Source organism: Ailuropoda melanoleuca, chromosome 10 (assembly GCF_002007445.2).
Source record: "Ailuropoda melanoleuca isolate Jingjing chromosome 10, ASM200744v2, whole genome shotgun sequence".
Classification (NCBI taxonomy): Eukaryota; Metazoa; Chordata; class Mammalia; order Carnivora; family Ursidae; genus Ailuropoda; species Ailuropoda melanoleuca.
The window spans coordinates 8,429,576-8,448,249 of NC_048227.1; the positions used below are offsets into that span (position 1 = coordinate 8,429,576).

An 18,674-nucleotide genomic window follows, 5' to 3' on the forward strand; every position below is an offset into this window, starting at 1 on the left:
CTTTTCCCCGTTAGAGGCGGCCGCCGCTCAGGTCTGCAGGAGCAAAAATCGAGACAGGGCACAGAGCCCAATTTGGCTCTGGAATGCTAATCCTCGCTCTGCCACCTGACCGGACCCTAGCAGCCGCTTTGCAGCAGCTCCCTCTCCAGGCAATTTGGGGGAACTGCAGGGGTCTGCGCCTAAGTCCCTCCTAAGCGGGCTCAGGGGTCATTCCAGGTTCAGCTGTTCAGCCCCTCTGCCGTAGCAGCGAGGACGCCATACTTGGCTCGCTTTATAATTAGCCAACTGCGCTGTGTCTACCCTGGACTCACACGCGGTCCCTCTGCAGGACCAAGTCTTCAGCCATGAAGCCGGCTTGCACACCGGGCGTCCCTCTGCTCTCTGAAGGCTGGTCCTTGGCCTCCCAGCAAAGGCCTCAGCCAGCTCATATGGTCATTAATACCATACACCCAACCCCTGCATTTTTGTTCCTCGCTGAGGGGGACAGGAGTCGTGTATCAGGAAGCGGCCAGAGGCGGGGATCACTGGAGCTTGAAAGCAGGGGCGCAGCTAGCTTAACCCTCCCCATTAACTGGCTGATGGACTTCTGCGTGGTGGGAACGGGGCTGGGAGATGCTGCTTTGTCTCCGTGTCCCTGTCATCCCTTCCCTCCCACTCACTGCCACCCTATTTTGGGCCCTCAGCTCTGCTGCTGGGCGTCCTGAGTGGGTCCTGCCGCTGCAGCTTTCCTGCCTAGAGGACAGCCTGCAGGCCTGGAGCAGGGGTGTCCCCTAGGCCCCACCCCAGGCTCCTGAGTCACACCCTGGGATCTTGTCACCATCCCTGTCCCCACTTCCACAGAAGGAGGTCCGAGCTCTTCAGCCTGGCATTCCGGACCGTCCCCAGAATAGTCCCATTGCCTCCTCCTGTGCCCTCGGCTGCAAGAAAAACATTTGGCCTTTCCTCAAGCCCAGCTTGGGCCCATTCTCTTCAGCCCAGCCACTCCTGCGGCTGCCAGACAAGCCCGTCCTGCTCTGCCTGCCAGCCCGCAGGGCCAGCTCAAAGGCTCCTCCTCCTCCCTCCCGAATGAGTATCTTCCACAGGGCCTCTCCCTTGCTCCCTTTTTCTGCCAAAATATCCGGAAAGAACCTGGTCCCGAGTCCTGCACTTTATCTGCACCCTTCTCACGGGCTCTCACGTACCAGACTTGAGCTCTGAACGGCAGGAGGCCTATGTAGTAGAAAAGAGCTCCGGGGTAGCCAGTGTTGGAAGCATGGCCCCCCTTCCCTAGCATATTCTGGAAGAGCCTGCTGTGTCTTCCATTCTTGGCCACCCCCTTCTCAGACTGCTAGGTCAGAACTTCTGTGGCGGGGGGGAGGTGGTCAGGAAGCTGCATCTTTAGCAAACCGTTTGGGAGGCCCCGTGTGGTGACCCCTGGTAGGCAGAGATGGGCACTGACTTTTCTGAACAGGACAACCTGCGCTGAGTCACCTGTACTAGGCCCCGCCTGCCAGGGTTGCTGCAACGATCCCACGACATAGCGAATCACCCCCGAGTTAGCGTGGCTTTTCACACATAGAACTACCAGGAGGAATTAGTCCAAAAGCGATGTCCAGAGCTGTGCTCTTTACAGTAGTGAAACCCTCAGCAACTTAATTATCCAACAGCAGTGACTCGGAGTCGTTACCGTGGGCTCCCCATAAAGATGACCCCATTATGCCAAGCGATAAGGGAAGATACACCCGTGCTTATAGTGGTAGCTCGTCTACCAAAGTTGGCCCCCAAAGAACCAGGCCTTCCTGGGACTCCCGTCCTTGCATGGCCGGTCCCCTCCCACCACAAGCCTGGGGCTGCCCAAGGACTTGCTTCCACCTTGAGGATGGGGCTGGTTCTGGGCCTGTCCTACTGCCGGGCAGTGCCTGCTTTTCCGATTTCGGGAACCCTGAGCTGTCAAGTAAGGGATCTGCCCACTCTGCAGCAGGGGCCCCGTGCAGAATGACAAGCCCGGCTGTCCCAGCGTCCCCTACACACCAGCGCATGTGAGCCCCAGTCTTGAATGCGCCAGGCCAGCTGGGCCCTGCAGCTGAGGGAGAAGCCCCCAGCGGAGCCTCGTCAACCACAGAAAGGCGGCAGGGAGAGAGGATGACGGATGACACAGAAAATGGCTTTAAAGCAATTAGATGGGGGGGGGTTCACCAGAGGAGGGGGCTACAAAATGGCTATCTCAACTTACGAAATAAGCAAAATTACAAGGACAAATATTGCCCAGTATCTTCCTGCTTTCTTTTTTGGCTACGTTTTAGGTTTTAAACAGAGGATGCCTATTACTCTTATAAAAAAAAATGATGTCATAATGATAACACCCATTTTAGTTTTCAGGAAAAGCTGCTGTAGGTAGGAGTGTCCTGCCCAGGGCAGAGCTCTGCCCCCAACTGTCCTTTCACCCAGTTGCTGGAAGGTCATCACCTGACACCAAGTTCCTTCTCAGGTGCGGGGCTCTCAGTTTCCCCTTCCAAGGAACAGGTCACGCTCCAATTGCCCACATTTACCCTAAGTCCAGAGAATACAACCAAGTTCCTGTTTAGGCCCTGACAGGAAGCCAGCCTTCCTGTGTCCCCCACGCTGCCACGGCAGCTGTGATTTCTGCCCCTACTCCAGCCTTCACCGCAAGCCAGCCTAGGGTGGCCCCCGTCCCTGGACACGGGGCTGGGCAGGGGAGGAAGAGATTCGGAGCAGGACAGAGGTCAGCCAAGGCAGCTCCGACGTAGAAGACAGAGCCAGAAACCACCACATGGGAGGAACCAGGGCCCGTAAAGGGCGGCTGGGCACGTGCCACCAGCTGTCACCCTGAGACACTGAGGAATCAGGCCGGAGCCGAGCCCTCCCTCGGCTTGCACAGCGGAGGGACGCAATGGTGCCGAGCAGGGTTGGGAGGAACAGCTACTGACAAATTTTTCAGACTTTCTCGAAACTACTGATGAAACCATCATGCGTCAGCCTGATATTTAAATAACATCTCGTTCTGATTCACGATGGAGACGCCAGACAGCCCTCTGAAGCCAGCTTGAATGGGGAAGAAAGCACACTTGCAGAGACCCTGAAAAAGAAAATCAAAGCCTGCTTTTATTGCTGCGCCCGCAGATGGACTCACGATTTGGAAGGGACGGCGACGCTAACATGACACTCGTGGTTAACCAACTCAAACACAAGGGGCGGGAGATGGCTTTATAGGGACATGATGCCTTCATAAGTTAGGGAAATGGACCGCTCGCTGGCTGCCCTCTCATTTCATGTTCTTCACGAACTCCTCTCCCTTCTTGATGGAGGCCTTGAGCTCAGGAATGGCTTCCGCTATCATCTTCTCTTCGAAAGGGGAGATCTTGCCGATGCCCAGATTCTTCTCAATGCCCTTTTTCTGAAGGAGACAAGAGAGGGTAAAAGGACAATTTAAAAATTAAGGATCGTTGAAAGTACTGTAAATTTTACAACAGGTTTCCATGAACGAGGCTGTTCAGGAAAACCTGACATGTAACTTCATGACCCTGCCCAGCCCACCCACCCGGCAGCTGGCCGAGGGAGCCTGGCTACCCGGGACGGTGTGAGATGTGCCCAGAGCCCAGGCTTCAGGCAGGCCGCCCCCGGCTGCGATCCGGACCCCGGCACTCACTGTGTGCACCTGGGCCAAGGTGGTTTCCTTATCTAGAAAACAGGTGTACTCTTCACCCCAAAGGAGGCCATGAGAACACCCGCGGGTGGCCTGGCACATGGAGCACGCAATCCTTAGCAGCACTGAAGGTTATTCTTCCTGACACGGAGCATACTTTTGGGTTCTCATCTTTTGCCAACCTGGTAATATCTACCCAAGTCCAATGTAATCAAGTAGGAAGACGTGAGACATCAGGAAAATAGCAGGTGTCTGTCACTATGTCACCCCCACGGCTGAGCCCGTGTGTCTGAGCCTGCAGCCGCTGCTTCCGGGCCACTTCCCCGGAGAGCCCTCCCTGACCCACACCGCACACAGCCACGCCACACCAGTCCCGGAATTAGTCTCCTTAGTGTCTGTCTCTCCACCACACGGGGTCCCTGAGGCCCGGGGCCATTTTCTCAGGGATCTTTGGACATCAGCACAGGGCGTCTGTGGGAAGCGCCTCTGGGTGGCTGGGCACGTTGCCAGACTGTTTCATTCTGGGCAGAGGAAGGCAACCACCTCTCTGTCTGATGTTAGTGGCTGCCTGCACATCAGAAATGGAAAGCTGGCTGGATGGCATGTGCGACAGAGACCTGGCAGTGTCGGCTCCCTGAATACTCAGGAAGAGTCAGCAGACTAGACAGCTGCCTCTAAAACAGCCTGGCCAAAGCCAAGCAATGTGACCAGATGGGCTCTGTCCTAGACGCCACCGCTTCAAGGGGACAACCTACAGCACGCTCCAGGAAGAAAACTCGCGGGGGCAGAGCAGGGAAGCAGGAAAATCTCACAGCTCAGCAACTCTCCAGGCCTCCTTGGAAGAGGAATTGGGTTCAGCAGGCCCCGAGGTAGGACAAGAAGGAACAAGTATGAGCCAGAGGGTACAGCATGCGGGCTGGTGGAGGGGGGTTCTCCTTCAGAACTGTCCACGGCTGCCTTGACGTGGAGCAAGCAAGCGTCTCATCAAGAAACACAGGGTCAGCCACTGACCGGCTGGCCGATCCACGGAAAAGGAGAGTCACAGACCAGTGGCTTCCCACCCCCAGTCTCAGATTTCTTCCTGCTCTTAATTCTGGGACATGCGCCCATCTTCAAAACCCCCAGCACAGCCCAGGCACTGGGATGCAGTCACTGCACAGGGGAAAACTGAATTATGGAGCAGACGGGCCAGGACTCCCAATCTTAAGTATAGAGAATGTGCCCGCTTCCACCGTCACAAGACCCACCCTCCAGGATACGTACCCCCAGCAGTAATGGGGTGGAGAAATAGGCACAGTCTGCTTCTTGGGACTTCACGAAGGAACACTCGACGACGCCTTCCTTTCCATTCATCGCATCCACAAGGGAGAAGACAAACCGGGCGCCAGCGTAGGCCATGGACAAAGTGGCCGAGCCTAGGAGGACACAGGCGGCTTAGCCAAGGCAGTCCTGCGACTGAAGATCTGGGCGAGCCTGCCTGGCCAGCTAAACAAAGCAGCTGCAAAACCTTCAGCTTTAGCTGCGAAGAATTTAGATCGGCATCTCTTAATTTTACAAACTCATGAATGGCATGGAACCAGCATTGCCAACCTCTAATGCCACGCCACTCCACAAAGCCCAGCTGCCCCCTGCCACCGGGCTGGCTTAGCCAGTGAACGTACAGGAAGCCGAGAGAACCACTCGCTGTCTGCCCGGCCCTTCCGGTCTTCAACTGGGAACTGCAGCGGGGCCTTCAGCATCAGCACCCCACCTGGGGGCCGCCCCCGAGAACCCACCTGCTCCAGCTTTGGCCTTCACCACCTCCGTGCCGGCCTCCTGGATTCGCCCAGTGACGGCTGTCAGCTGGTCCTGGGGAAGGTCCACCTTGGGAGTGCACTGCGGGTGAAGCCACAGGGACCACATGAGTGGGTGCTACCACCACTCCCAGACCCCCCGCTCTCCTCCCCTGCTCGTGGCAGACGCCCCCCGCACTGCCACTACACGGGAAACCGAGACCAACTCTGCTGTAAAGAAAAAGTCAACTTTGTTGGGAGGTATAGTGGGGCCCTTACCGCCCCCCCGCCCTTTAAAAGTAGGCTCCACACCCAACGTGGGGTTGAATTCATGACCCTGAGATTAAAAAGAGTCGTGTGCTTCACCAACTGAGCCAGCCAGGCGCCAACCCTACCCGCCTCATCCCTACTCATTTTTAAAGAATTTTTAATATTTTGGACTAATTTTAGACTTAGAGAAAAGTTGTAAAAATAGCACAAAATTTCCCTCGCCCAGCTTACCCCAATGTTAGCATCTTATATAACCACAGTGCAATTATGAGGATCAGGAAATTATCATCGATACATTAACTACAGACCTTACTCAAATGTCACCCATTTCCCCACTGCTGTCCCTTTTCTGTCCCAGTTCCCATCCAGGACCCCATGTCGGCCCATTCCCTAGCAGTCCTGTCTTCCTGGACGCTGGGCAAGAGGACTGACTGCTCGTTTTGTAGAATGCCCATCAATTTAGATTTATAAAAGGTCTCCCCGTGCTCTGCTCATAAGGTTATGCACTTTTGGCAAAAACAGCACAAAGGTTTTGTGTCCTTCTCAGTGCACTACACTCGGGGGGTTAGGACACTGACTTAATATATGTTATTCTCAGTGGTGTTCACCTTGCCTCTACTCATTTTTTTAAAATTTGTTTTTTTAAAGATTTCATTTTTAAGTCATCTCTACACCCAGCGTGGGGCTCAAACTTACAGAGCCGAGATCGAGGGTCGCAGGCTCTACCGACGGAGCCAGCCGGGCGCCCCTCTACTCGTTTTTAAACAAAGAGGCTTTCCCTGTTCTCACCCAACCAGGAATTCGGTGGTTTCCTGCAGCAGTTTTCGTTGTGTGCTGGGAGCTGGCCACTGTGAGCACCTTCTGACCGCACTCACTCCCACAGGGGTGGACCCCCGAAGTGCTGGAGCCTGACCACAGCCCCGCAGGCCACTCATGAACCCCCCCGCCCCCGGCCAACAACGGCTGGGGCTATATCCATAGCAGGAATCCTCTCAAAATACGATGGATGTTTAGTTCTTCGTCAGTCTTCAGCACCTCCAGGTGGAACCTCTCAATGGCGCTCCTGATCTTACAGCTTCCTGCCCAGGTGACACACTCACCTGCGAGATCAGGGGGATGATGGTCTTCCCGGCATGGCCGCCAATGACAGGAACATTGACTCGAGCGGGATCCAAACCCTGGCCACCAAAGTATGAAGCTTTGTTAATTTTTAAAGCTCTCTGGGTATAAAGTATGTCATACCCACCTAAAGCACCAATAGTGGTAAAATCCACAGCAGTCAGAACAAAGAAACCAGAGGCCCAAGTCCAGCTGTGTTCAGATCTCCTACCACAGCCCCACCGCCAGCGTGGAACACCAGTTGGACAGTGCGGTGAGGAGTATGCGTCACCTGGTGTGGTTACTATGAGGGTCTTCCTTTACAGTGAGCAGAAAACTGCCTCCTTGTGGGGTCCTCCCACTGGTCCCTGTCAGTCTGATATCTTCTGAGAATCAGAGGACAGTCCTCTTCCCCGGTCATTCCCCATGCATCAGCCCAGATTCACGTCCCCACACTCGGTCACAGAGAACGAGCCCAATTCCCTCCCCCTCACTGCAGAGCAACATTCAAGAACAATTCCAGAAAACCCGGGGGTTATAAGTCTGTCAACTTAAACTGTGATGAGGACAGAATAAAACTGAGCTGTAAGGGGTCAAAACACCATGGTTCTTTGTCAGGGCTTAATAGAGGAGGCTGATGCATTAGTTAAACCGGAGGCACAACACCCCCACAAATCTACGGACCAGGTATTTCTTAAGTTGGTCAAAAAAAAAAAGAAAAAAAAGAGAATCTGGTGGGAGTTATGGGAGGGATGAGAGCAGTCCCCCAACGATGCCCCCTTCCCCAAATGCCACAGCTGCTAAAGAGAGCAGCCCTGTCAGGAACACCCCTTGTCCAGGAAGGGAGACCCAGCGTCGAGAGTGGGCAGACTCAGCAGGACCAAGTCCATGGAGCGGGGAGCTCACATGGTGGCGCCTATGTGCCAAGGCAGTGTGCCGGTCACCAGGGACACGGGCATGGACAGATGGAGCCCCTGCTTTTGAGACCTGCATTGTCGATTGGGGACAAGAGACGTCCCTGTGTGCTGTGTGGAAATGGCCACAAGGGGTGGCCCTGGAAGCAAGGGGGGGAGCACTTCATCAGCCCAGGAGAGGCTTTCTGGGACAGACGTAACTTCATCTGGGAAGCAGCAGCAGGACTCTGCCAAAGGAAGCGTATTCTAGGCAAAAGGAGCAGAAAGAGGAAAGGCCTGGGGGCATAAAGAACATGTATCACATCAGCAGAAAAGCCAAGAGAAGGTGGCAAAGGGGGCAGAAGATGGCCAAGAGGACTGAGGATACTGGAGCTCCAGATACTGGAGCTTTAAGGGCCAACTTTCATTCCTGATACAATTCAGGATTTTTCCAGAATGCCAGACAGCCTGAGGGAGAGGACAATTCACTTAACTGAAGCTTGACAAGCACTAGGTTCTCTGCCAGGGGCCAAGATCCCCTAAACAGCAGAAGTTCCCAGGCTACGACTGCACCGTCCAGTCAAACGTTCTGCGAAAACACAGGAGCCACATGGGGCTATCGAGCATCTGAATGTGGCCAGTGCAATGGAGGAAACGAATATCTAATTTTCTGTAATTCTAAGTAATTTAAATAGCCATGTGCAGCTAGCGCGTCACAGCAGGACCAGGGGCCCAGGGGAGATGGGGTGCTTTGGCCCCCAAGAGCCCAGAGAGAATGAGCACTGTGGCTTCCAGGAAGCTGGGCTGTGAGCCCCAGGAGGCCCAAGCCCCACCGTCCCGGTCTGTCCTCGGCTGGACTCAGTGGGAGTGCAAGCTCTTCGGGAAAGCCTGTCCTGACTCAAACAACCACGCCCAGCTGCTTATCCAGTTACACTGGCTCTTGAATCCCAAGGCCTGGCCCTGTCTTCTGGATCCCTGGGACCCCTGCCCCTAGGAGAGGGGCTGAGGATGTGCCGCAGCGTGAACAAAAGCAGGGCACCGCACTCCAGAAGCGGACCTGTCTGGCGCACGGGTGAGGACGATCAAGGTCAATGGTCTCGTGTGTGTAGGATAACTGTTCCTACTTCAGAGAAGCCCCTTCATCTGCAAAGCCTGCAAAAACTGGCCTGAAGCTCAACAGGGACCCTTCCACGGGCCAGAGGAAGCGGTTCTGCTGGATCCACACCCCAATGTTTACAACTGAGCTGTGAGAGGGACTGAGAACACCGGAGCTGGTGCCAACCCCCCCCCCCCCCCNCAGCGAGCCGCAGCCAACTGCAGTCAGAACTACAGGCCAGGGACCACGATCCTGACATCTCGGGACTTCAGGAATGTTCCCAAATTCTTCAGGTTTGCCGACTGTATCATTTATCTAATGATTAGCAGGTGAATCCTGTTAGTTCTAGTTTTCAGAGGCAATGAACTTAGCACAGTCCAGTTGAGCCAGCTAGAAATCGGGAAAAAGCCCACACCCTCGATGCACCAGGGAGGACAGAGAGGAAGCGGAGTTAAGACACCAGCTGGCTGCGGTTTACACCTGCAGGGGTCTTTGTGGATCCCCCAAGGAAACCTGAGAGCTACTCTCCCCCACAGGGGCCACTCCAGGAGCACCGAAGACCCCCTGGTCTCCTACGCCCACCCATCAACCAAGGGCGGCCAGAAGGAAGCCTGAAGAACACCTTTACCTTCAGTTCTGCAATGAAAGTGTTGGCTCTGACAATGTCCAGGGTCGTCACCCCGAAGATTTTATTGGGGTTGTATGCTCCGTGTTTCTTGAAAACTTCCGTTGCAATTGGGATGGTGGAGTTAACCTGGTAAACGCAAGAGAGAGGCGGAACTTGCCCTCATCCTGAGAGAAGAGACATGCCACAGACGGAACCTCTCTTCCCCAGACCTCGAACAAGTCCTAACAGGCCAAGCTGCCCCGGTAGCTTTGCATACAGGCAAGCCGCCCTCGCGGTGAATAGGTCACAGCGGGCCGACTTCCTATTCTCCCCCCCCAAGAACCCTTCATGGGGGCACAATGCTCCTCCCCGTAGCCCCCCCCCCCCCCCCCCNGATGTGCACATGACCTTCCAGCTGTCAACCTAACGCAAGGCTGGCCCCACAGGACACAACCCGCTCCCGCTGGGGCCGACACCCGAACAAACCCCCACACAGTGCAGGGCCAACCCCTCAGCCACACTGCGAGGGAAGCCTGGGCACGTCTCCCCAGCTCCCCGCACGTGGTTTCCTCACGGCAGAGACGACCACCTCCTGAGGCCGTGAAGGTCACGGGACTTAACATACAGCCCGTGCTGACACAGCGTCTGGCGCACAGAGAGCCCAATAAGGGCCCAACACAACCCCGGGATCCGAGTCAGGCGCTAGGTTAGCGTCCCAGCAAAGGCAGGGCTGCTCCCTGCTGCTGACCGGCTGCCCCAAGGGTGAGCTAGGTGGGGGGCGGCTCCTCAGAAGCCCTGGCAACAGCTCTGTGTGTGGATCGGTCAACGTTGCTGTCATTGCGCTTCCACCCTGAGCCTGAGCCTTACAGCTTACCCTCTGAGGTACCTCAGAACCTTACCCCAGCGGGTAAATGCAACCCAAAGGGCTGCTGGGGAGGCATGCGGGTCCCCGCGGTCTTCTTGGGGGGAGGGGGTGGAGGGGTGGGTACAGCACATGCACTTTCGGGATCGAAGGAGAAGCTCCCCATAAAATCCTAGGAGCAGGGCCCGGGGTGGCTGAGCAAGCCTGACGGGGAACCAGGAACCGTGAATCCCCAGTAGCACAGAGTAAAAGAAGTTCACGGGCCACCACAATCAGGGCTGGAGGGAGGTTCAAGATTGGACTTTGCAGGAGGAGAAACTAAGACACAGAGGCGGGAAGGGATTTGAGTGATGTGCCCAAAGGCACACAAGTGGTGGAAATTCACCAGGCCGGAATTCACACTTGGTTCATGCGATGCATGCGTCCGCTGCTGCCCCTTCATTGGATTCTGGCCCCTGTAAGCACCTCCGCCTCCTGCTGCTGGCTGGGGGGTTCCGGCGCGGCGCGAGCGGACTACCGGGCGGCGGCACTCACCGGATTGGAAATGACGCAGATCATGGCCTCGGGGCAGTGCTGGGCACAGGCAGCCGTCAGGGTGGCCACAATGGAGGCGTTGGTGTTGAACAGGTCATCCCGGGTCATGCCTGAGAATGATCCAATTCAAGATGTTCACAAAGCACGGAGTGAATCGCCCAGTGCGCGCCCCGTGCTGTCAGTTGTTACGAGGAAACCAAAGGTGAGCGAGACAGGTTTCACGACCATCTATCTTGCAGGAGAAACAGGCTAGCGTGACAAGTGCTCACAGAGGCTCGGGGAGGGGCTGGGGTGTGGGGAGGGGGCTCAGGGAGGGAGATATGTGAGGAGGGTCCTCGGGGACAAGTAGGAGCTCCCAAGCAATGGGGGGACGAAGGGCACTGCGGGCAGACAGCGTGCACGGGAGCAGGAGACCGGGCAGGGCGCGGACACGTGCCAGGCCAAGAAAGGGATTCCTCTCTATTCCACAGGGACTGGGGAGCCTGTGGAATTCTCTGCCACAGAGATGCTGACTCGATCCCGTGTAACGGAAAACCACGTCCCCGCCTGACTGGCAGGGAGACGCGAGGCAAGGCTTCCAAACACACACCTGGTTTTCTCGGGACTCCTGCTGGGATAACCACCACGTCGCAGCCTTTCAGGCAATCCGGCAGCTGCTCAGGTCCAAGGTAGCCTAGACAACCCCCCAGCAGAGAGCAAGTTCACCTTCTCTGATCTAGAGAGGCGAGCACATCTGTGGGGACGGAGCCGGGGGAAGACGGCCCCTGCTGGGTCCGGTGCTGACCGCAGGCCTCTAGGAGGGCTGCACGGCCCACCTGTGAAGTGCTTCCTGACCACTGCCGCCCGCGGGTCTGACCCTTCCAGCCCCCTTTCAGGCCACTTTCCTCCAGCCTCCAACAGCCTGGTGTCCCCCGCCCCCGCCCCGGTGGAACGGATCAACCCTCTAGCCACCCCACCCTCGCCACCATACCAAGTTTATCCGACCCGCTAGCACCTGTCAGGCCTTCCTGGCTCCAGTTCTAAGAGCTGCCTATTCCTCCACCCACTGCCCAGTAGTCCTAACAAAAGCTCCATCCCAGGGTCAGATCAGAAGACACACTGAAAGCCAAGTGAAAAAATCGTGGTGCTGATAAACACGGACTCTAAGTATTGGTCTCTCCTTTGTTTATTCCTATCGAAAAAAGGTCTACTTTCAAAGGTTGCAAGGGAAATTTGCTCTGATGACCAAAATCTGCTTTGATTTGGACTTTCTCCTTATTGCAGGAGCTTTCAAAAGCTCCAAAAGAAAATGAGCAAACAAATTCAGAGATTATGGAAGGCACATAAACGTACAAGCTGACAGCTGACCTCCCCAGGGGTGCCCGCCGGCTGGGGACGCGTGTGAATATCATCCCGCAGGGCATTCTCACGCACTGCCAGCAGAGACAGAAATTACTACCGCCTTTCTGGACCGTAATTTGGGACTTTACAGTAAAAGCTTTAACACAGTCATACCTACTAATTCTACTTTTGGGCTTCTCAGAAACAAGATGTAAAGATGAAGATGTTCGTCACAGATTATATATCTGTATTTAAAGGAGAGCGAAACAGGAAATTGCCCAATGGCCAACAGCATAGGTAATATACTAAATGGTAAATTACAGTGCTGCTTTAAAAATGATTTAATCAAGAATTTGGTGACATGGACAAATACTGCTATAAAGTAGAGGTAAAATAACCAGGATAATTACGAATTATTTCTTGGATGACAATCATATGTTTGCCTGACAGGAAAAGCACGTTTCCCTAAAAAGGCTGTGCTTAAGAGAAGCTGGCAGAGGAGCCTAGCGTGGCGGGAGGGCTGGCCCATGGCACGGGAAGGCAACCTGCAGCCCACAGGGAACAGCATTCCTACGGTTCCCCAAGCTCCAGAAGTCCCTGGAAGTTCTCCTTCCCCATCCTATTATTTTCCAAATTAGAAAAAAAATTAAAAATGGGAAGATTAGATCACCTTTGTTTTTCTGAAAGACAATGCTATTTCAATTTTGACAGGCTCAAGTCCAAAAAGACGTAGGCATTTGTGCATGTGGAAACCCCGAGTCTCTGATCTACTTTCACTGAAGAGCTGTGTTCTATCGCTTGGACCAGGGAGAAGGGAAGCAGTCTCCAGGCTCAGCGTGTCCGGTACCTTTCACGGTGGCTCTGGTCTCGATGTGGCTCAGATCTGCGGCCACTCCGGGCGTATGAGCAATATCGTAGAGGGTCAGGCGGCTCACCAAGGGACTGTTCTTGAGGAGAAGCGCAAGGGGCTGCCCGATCCCACCGGAAGCCCCCAGCACGGCTACTTTAGCATTGTTCTAAAAAGAGGCACAGAGAAAGGACTTTTAATACAGAATCAGTATTAGAAGTAGTCACACAATAGCCTAGAGAACACTGCACTGGGCCTCTCTTATTGCTGCGGTGCCAAAGGAGACACCAGCGTCACATTCCTACCGGTTCCAAGGCCCGGTTTCCTTCAGAAGCGTAGAGGCTTATCTCAGGGAAACAGGGAACTATGTCCACAGATGTTGTGACAGTCGGGGTCCTATTCAAACATCCCCGAAAGATGAACAAGCTTTTACTCAGGCAGCTTTCCCTACTGAGCACCTATCGAGCACCTACCAACAGGCTGGTCACTGTGAATGGGGGGGAGCCCTGCTGGCTCTGGGGGGGACCAGGGAAAGGAGCTGCTGGAGAGGGAGGGGCACGCAGCCTCAGGAGGGCTGTGTGTTTCGGAAGGTTTCTTCCCCAGCAGTTAAGTCAGACCTGCAGCCTCGGGTGCCTGCGCCCATACTTCGGGGTCTATCAAGATCACCTGCTGGACTAAGAAAGCCCACAGAGGGCCAGGCTCCTAGAAGTAGGACAGGCCTCGGGCCTCTGTATTTCCAACCCAACCTCCAAGTGACTCTAGGCAGAACAAGCAGCAGGTGGCCCTGGGCATATCAGCTGCAGGGAAGAGTTAAAAAGTGGACACAGCTGAGAGACTTAACTGCCTTGTTAGCATCTAGAAGCCTGGAGCTAGAAGAATTTCTATCAGTTTATCGGTCACCTTACTGGAACTAAAAATCGAAAGATTTGAGCTTTGACAGCCACTTCAGGCCTAAGTACATCTAATGACCGGCATCACCTAATTGCCTTTTCTTTTTTTTTTTTTTTTTAAAGATTTTATTTATTTATTTGACAGAGATAGAGACAGCCAGCGAGAGAGGGAACACAGGCAGGGGGAGTGGGAGAGGAAGAAGCAGGCTCATAGCGGAGGAGCCTGATGTGGGGCTCGACCAGAACGCCGGGATCACGCCCTGAGCCGAAGGCAGACGCTTAACCGCTGTGCCACCCAGGCGCCCCCCTAATTGCGTTTTCTTATACCAAGGAGTGGGATTGAGGAGTCACATGGCAATTCCACATTTAATCTTCGAGAAAGTGCCAGACTGTCTTCCAAAGGGGCTAACTCATCTTTAAGTCTCACCTCCAATTCAACAGGCACCGGACTTCCTACCTGCCGCATGCCAGACTGACTTGCTAGCGCCAACGACAAGACCTGACACCAAAAGGCGGGCAAATTGAATAAACAGCATCTAGTGTGACAAGTGCCACGGAGGTAGACACTAGGAGAGAATTAAGTGTGACAGGGGGTTTTGAAGGAGGGGCAGCAGTTTACCAGATGGATGCTAGGGGGAGGAGCTATGGAGTATGGTCTAGTGAAGGGAAGCAGTCCTCAATGGCTTGGGAATTGCTGGACGCACGCAGAGAAGGAAGAAGGTAGGGCCAAAGCTGAAAGCCTAGCAGAGTCTATCTGGTCCTGGGCAATGCGGAACCGATGAAAGGCCTTAGAAGCTGGGAAAAACATGCCCAGAACTGTGTTTTAAAAAGATATGAGGCAGAATGGAAGATGGCCTGGAAATATCCAAGAATGGAGGCAGGGAGACTACTGTAATAGTCCAAGCATGACTCAAGGGTGGGACCTAGGCAAGAAGAAGGATGGGTGGGACAAGGGATTCAGCCACCCGCCCCCCTCCATCCAGATGGGAAACGGAGAGAGGAACCTGGGATGACAACTTGCTGTCTTGAGTAGACAGCACTGCCTTTAAGCAAGAGAGGGAACTGGGGAAGAGGGGGTAATGGGTTTGGAAGAGAGGATAATGAGTTCTGTTTTACATGCTGGGTCTGAGCCCCTTAAAACATCTGACACACAGATGTGCCCAGTAGGCTAAAGGCTTGGTCTGGAGGTCTTATGCATCTGCACTGGGATTAATGGTAGCCAGAGATATGGACGAAGCACAAAAGGGAACACAGTGACAGAAGTACTAGGGACAGAGCCCTGAGAACTCCGCCATTTGAGGAGGAAGTAGTCTGTGAAAGATGATGACCAAATCGGACTTAGAGCCATCCCCACCCCAGCCACTTCCAAAAATAAGTCCATGACTGCCTCTTGGTAACCTTTCCCACGAGGGGCAGAATTTATTATATAGTAGGACTTCACCTGAAACTCAGACCATCCAGCAACCTCAGCCACTCGGAACACCAGAAGCAAAACGGCAGCCGAAGGCCATTTGTCAGGTCTGCTCTGTGGCTGGTACTGAGCCACGTCTTTCCTTATCTGATTTTCTGAACTCCATTAAGTAATACTAACGGACTCATTTTACAGATGAGGAACTGAGGCACAGAAGTTGTAATACGCCCAGGCCCTAAAAGATAGCAAATGATGAAGTGGGTAACAAGCCGAACCCAGGTAACTTCATTCTTCAATTTGGGCTTTAAAAAAAAAGGGGGGGGAGAAAGACTTAGTAAAAACATCTATTCTAAGCCATGCCCTACAGCTCACTCTCACTATACAAAAGGTACCCTTCACCACTAGGGCTCACTCAAGGCCGAAACAAAACTCCTCAGTGAGCTTATTTCTACTTGAACCTTACGAATGAGAAGAGGAGCCTGTTCTGGGCCGGCAGGCAGCTGCCAGGGAAGGAGACAAAGAGCAGGGATAAGAACCCCAAGCACCACACGTGGTCCTCTCGGGTGGCCATCTGCTTTGGGTCCCTATACTCTCACCATAGACCGTATTCTACAGTAACTGCCACTAGTAGTAATGGACTTTGGTTATCAAAACCCGAAACCCAAGCCCAAACAAACAAAACCCACACTGTGTAATCTGCTTAAGAAAAGTAAACTTTAAAAGCACCTACAACTGCAAATCTTGACTTCAGTTTTGATTTTTTTTAAATTGGTGCTGTACAAGGGGACCCCTGACTTCCAAGAAAACTAGTCAGATCAACTCAGAACCGAGGTCTGGCAATCTCATCCACTTCAGTCATCACTCTCACATCTTGTCTCTACTCCCAGGAACCTCCAATTCCAACTCCCACATTCCCAGATCTATTAGGCATTCTGATAGTCCCATAAGCCCAACTCTCTAAATAAATGTATCCTTTCTACCTCTCCCACCCTGTTCCCAAATAGAACCCGTGTTCTCCCAAATTCTCACTTAGAACCATTTCCTGCCTCTTTCCTTATTAGAGACACCCAGTTAGGACGTGGAGGACTTGGCATCTCAAACATCTTCCCGACCTCCCCCACCCCCACCATCTGTTCCCATTCTATTATCTACCCTAGGCCCTCAGCTCCACCTCAAAACCATCCTTCTGAAAATTAACTTTTAATCATTTCACTTCCTTACTCAAAAATCTCCTTGAAGTCCCCCATGCCCAGATTACTCAGCCCGGCTTCCAAGGCTGACTAGGGCAGTGGTTCCACTGTGGAGCCCCACTGGACGTAGAATTACTTGAAAACAGAAAGAGAGAAAGAACAGAAAGAAAGGAAGAAAGGAAGGAAGGAAGGGTGGAAAGAGAGGGAAAGGAAGGAAGGAAAGGAAGGAAAGAGACTGAACTGATGCTCTCACTAAGGTCTTTAAATGAATCAGTCCCTTGTGATACATAAGATGACCTCCTCACTCATTCTGTCGCTTTCAGTGTTGAGGTGATGGCATTATTTGTGTATTACAAAGTTTCATCAATTTAGTTAATATGTATAAAAACACAGTCCTTCAGTGGTAGAATTTTTACAATGTAGACAAGAATCTGTAGTATTGCAGAGATTAACTCATGATCTCTTCGAAGACCAATCTCCATGCTTACTGATCTTTTCTGCAGACTGGTTGTCAACAGAACACGCTCAGCAACTTTTGCAAATGGGTAACACTTCCTTCATTTGCAAGTCCACTTTATAATGTAAGTCTATTATGGTTTGTTTTTAAAGTTCTATTTTTTGTGTTATAACATATATATTAGTACACACCTGTAGGAATAAATATACTGAGGCTGTGCTCTTGATACATTTTTACTGTTAAGGATACAGGATCCAGGAGCGCCTGGGTGGCTCAGTCAGTTAAGCCTCCAACTCTTGACTTCCACTTGGGTCGTGATCTCAGGGTTGTGGGATTGAGCCCCGGGCTCCTGATATCCTCCCCCTGCTCAAATTCACTCTCTTCCTGTGGCCTTTCCCATCTCAGCAATTTCAAAGCCCAAACTCTTCATGTCCTTCATGCTGGTACCCCTCATCCAACCGTCTGTCAGCAAATCCCACGGGTCTGTGATCAGTTCCCTTCCCCCACTCCTCAGCATCAGTGTTCAGCACCTCCACCTGTCCTGTTTACTCACTTGGGGCCTATCTCAAGTGCCACTCCTCACTCTTCTTGGTATCTCCTGCAGCACCAAGCACAGACCTTGGCAAGCATGGATACTCAATGCTCTTGCGTACTTATTTTCCAAATGAATTGAACGCACAAGAAACTGACCTGAAGAACAGAAGCTAAAGCAGAAATTTGGAATCTCCTTTACTAATCACCTCCCTCTTGGAAGCAATACTTAAAGACGCAATGTGGGTATCTCCTGGGTTCTCAAACTTTAGTTATATTAGAATCACCTGGGGCACCCGGTAAACATACAAAAGGTGCAGGTCCTACCCTCCTTCAATGGACCCGGGCTGTTCCTCATTAGCTTTTTAGGTGATTCTAGCACACAGCGGAGTTTGGAGAACCACCATCCTTGAGGATGACTAAAAATAGCTTAGGCTTAAGCACTCGCAGACCAAGCCCGGCAGTCACCACACCTGGGGGGCAGGCCCAGTCCGCCCACAGCAAGCAGGATCCTTCAAAAGGGTTCTGATAAGGCGGCAGCGTCTTTACGTTCTTAGAGGGAAAGCTTGGTGATCCAAAACCACTTACAGTGGGCAGGAGAGCGGACTTTCAGTTCTCTGGTCAAATGATTGTAATCTTGGACCACTTCCCTACCCTCGGTATCTCAGTCCGCCTGCACTATAGAGTTAATAATTACACGTTGTTTGTACGGATGCTACAAGAACAAAGTCGCTTAAAGTACTATGGAAAGCTGCATACAAGCGTAAATTATTTTCGGCCCTACAGCCAAAGCTTCTCAGCCTTGAAGCTGTGCAGACCAAGTGCAGGCTCTCTGGGGGTCCGGGGGGCTTTCCCCCCCTTCCGCTCCGGGGCTTTCTTTCGGCACTTCCCTCCCAGTATCCGGGCCGGCCCAGGGCGCCACTAGGCCCGGGTCGGTACCGGACGACCCTGCGGTCTAAGGCTGGCCCGGGGATCAGGGCTGCTCGCGAGTCCAGAACCCACGTGGCCCCGACCGGGGGGCCTCCGCCTGCAGGCAGTCCCTCGTCGGGCCTACCTGGGCCGAGGTGCTGAAGCTGCGGCGGAGAGCGGCGCCGGCAGGGCGGGCGAGGGCGGAGAACATGGTGGGAGCGGACCGGCAGGGGAAGGAGCTGGCGGCAGGCGGGTGACACCAACGACCTCCACACTGCACAGGGCCTCCCGGCTCCGCTCTGCCCGGCCTCGCGAGAGTGGCCCGGCTTCCGGCCCCGCCCGCC

General features: G+C 53.5%; 1 protein-coding gene across 1 annotated transcript; it reads right to left on the minus strand.

The window, feature by feature from the left end:
- Nucleotides 1-3,077: 3,077 nt before the first annotated feature.
- Nucleotides 3,078-18,650, minus strand: MDH2 (malate dehydrogenase 2). The gene is made up of 9 exons (XM_002923466.4): nt 18,476-18,650; nt 12,943-13,111; nt 11,365-11,448; nt 10,776-10,885; nt 9,401-9,526; nt 6,786-6,863; nt 5,419-5,518; nt 4,907-5,058; nt 3,078-3,394 (listed from the first exon to the last, which is right to left on the minus strand). The coding sequence occupies exons 1-9, from the start codon at nt 18,539-18,541 to the stop codon at nt 3,263-3,265; spliced, it is 1,017 nt and encodes a 338-aa protein (XP_002923512.2). The 5' UTR covers nt 18,542-18,650; the 3' UTR covers nt 3,078-3,262.
- Between the last annotated feature and the right edge of the window lie 24 nt (nt 18,651-18,674).

Bases quoted from the DNA above. Each gene is read 5' to 3' on its own strand.
- MDH2 (XM_002923466.4), bottom strand. From the start codon at position 18,541: ATGTTCTCCGCCCTCGCCCGCCCTGCCGGCGCCGCTCTCCGCCGCAGC. The intron at 9,527-10,775 runs GTGAGTGCCGCC...TGCGTTTACCAG, and splicing joins TCTGCGTCATTTCCAATCCG to GTTAACTCCACCATCCCAAT. The intron at 6,864-9,400 runs GTAAAGGTGTTC...TTTGGTGGCCAG, and splicing joins CTTTCATTGCAGAACTGAAG to GGTTTGGATCCCGCTCGAGT.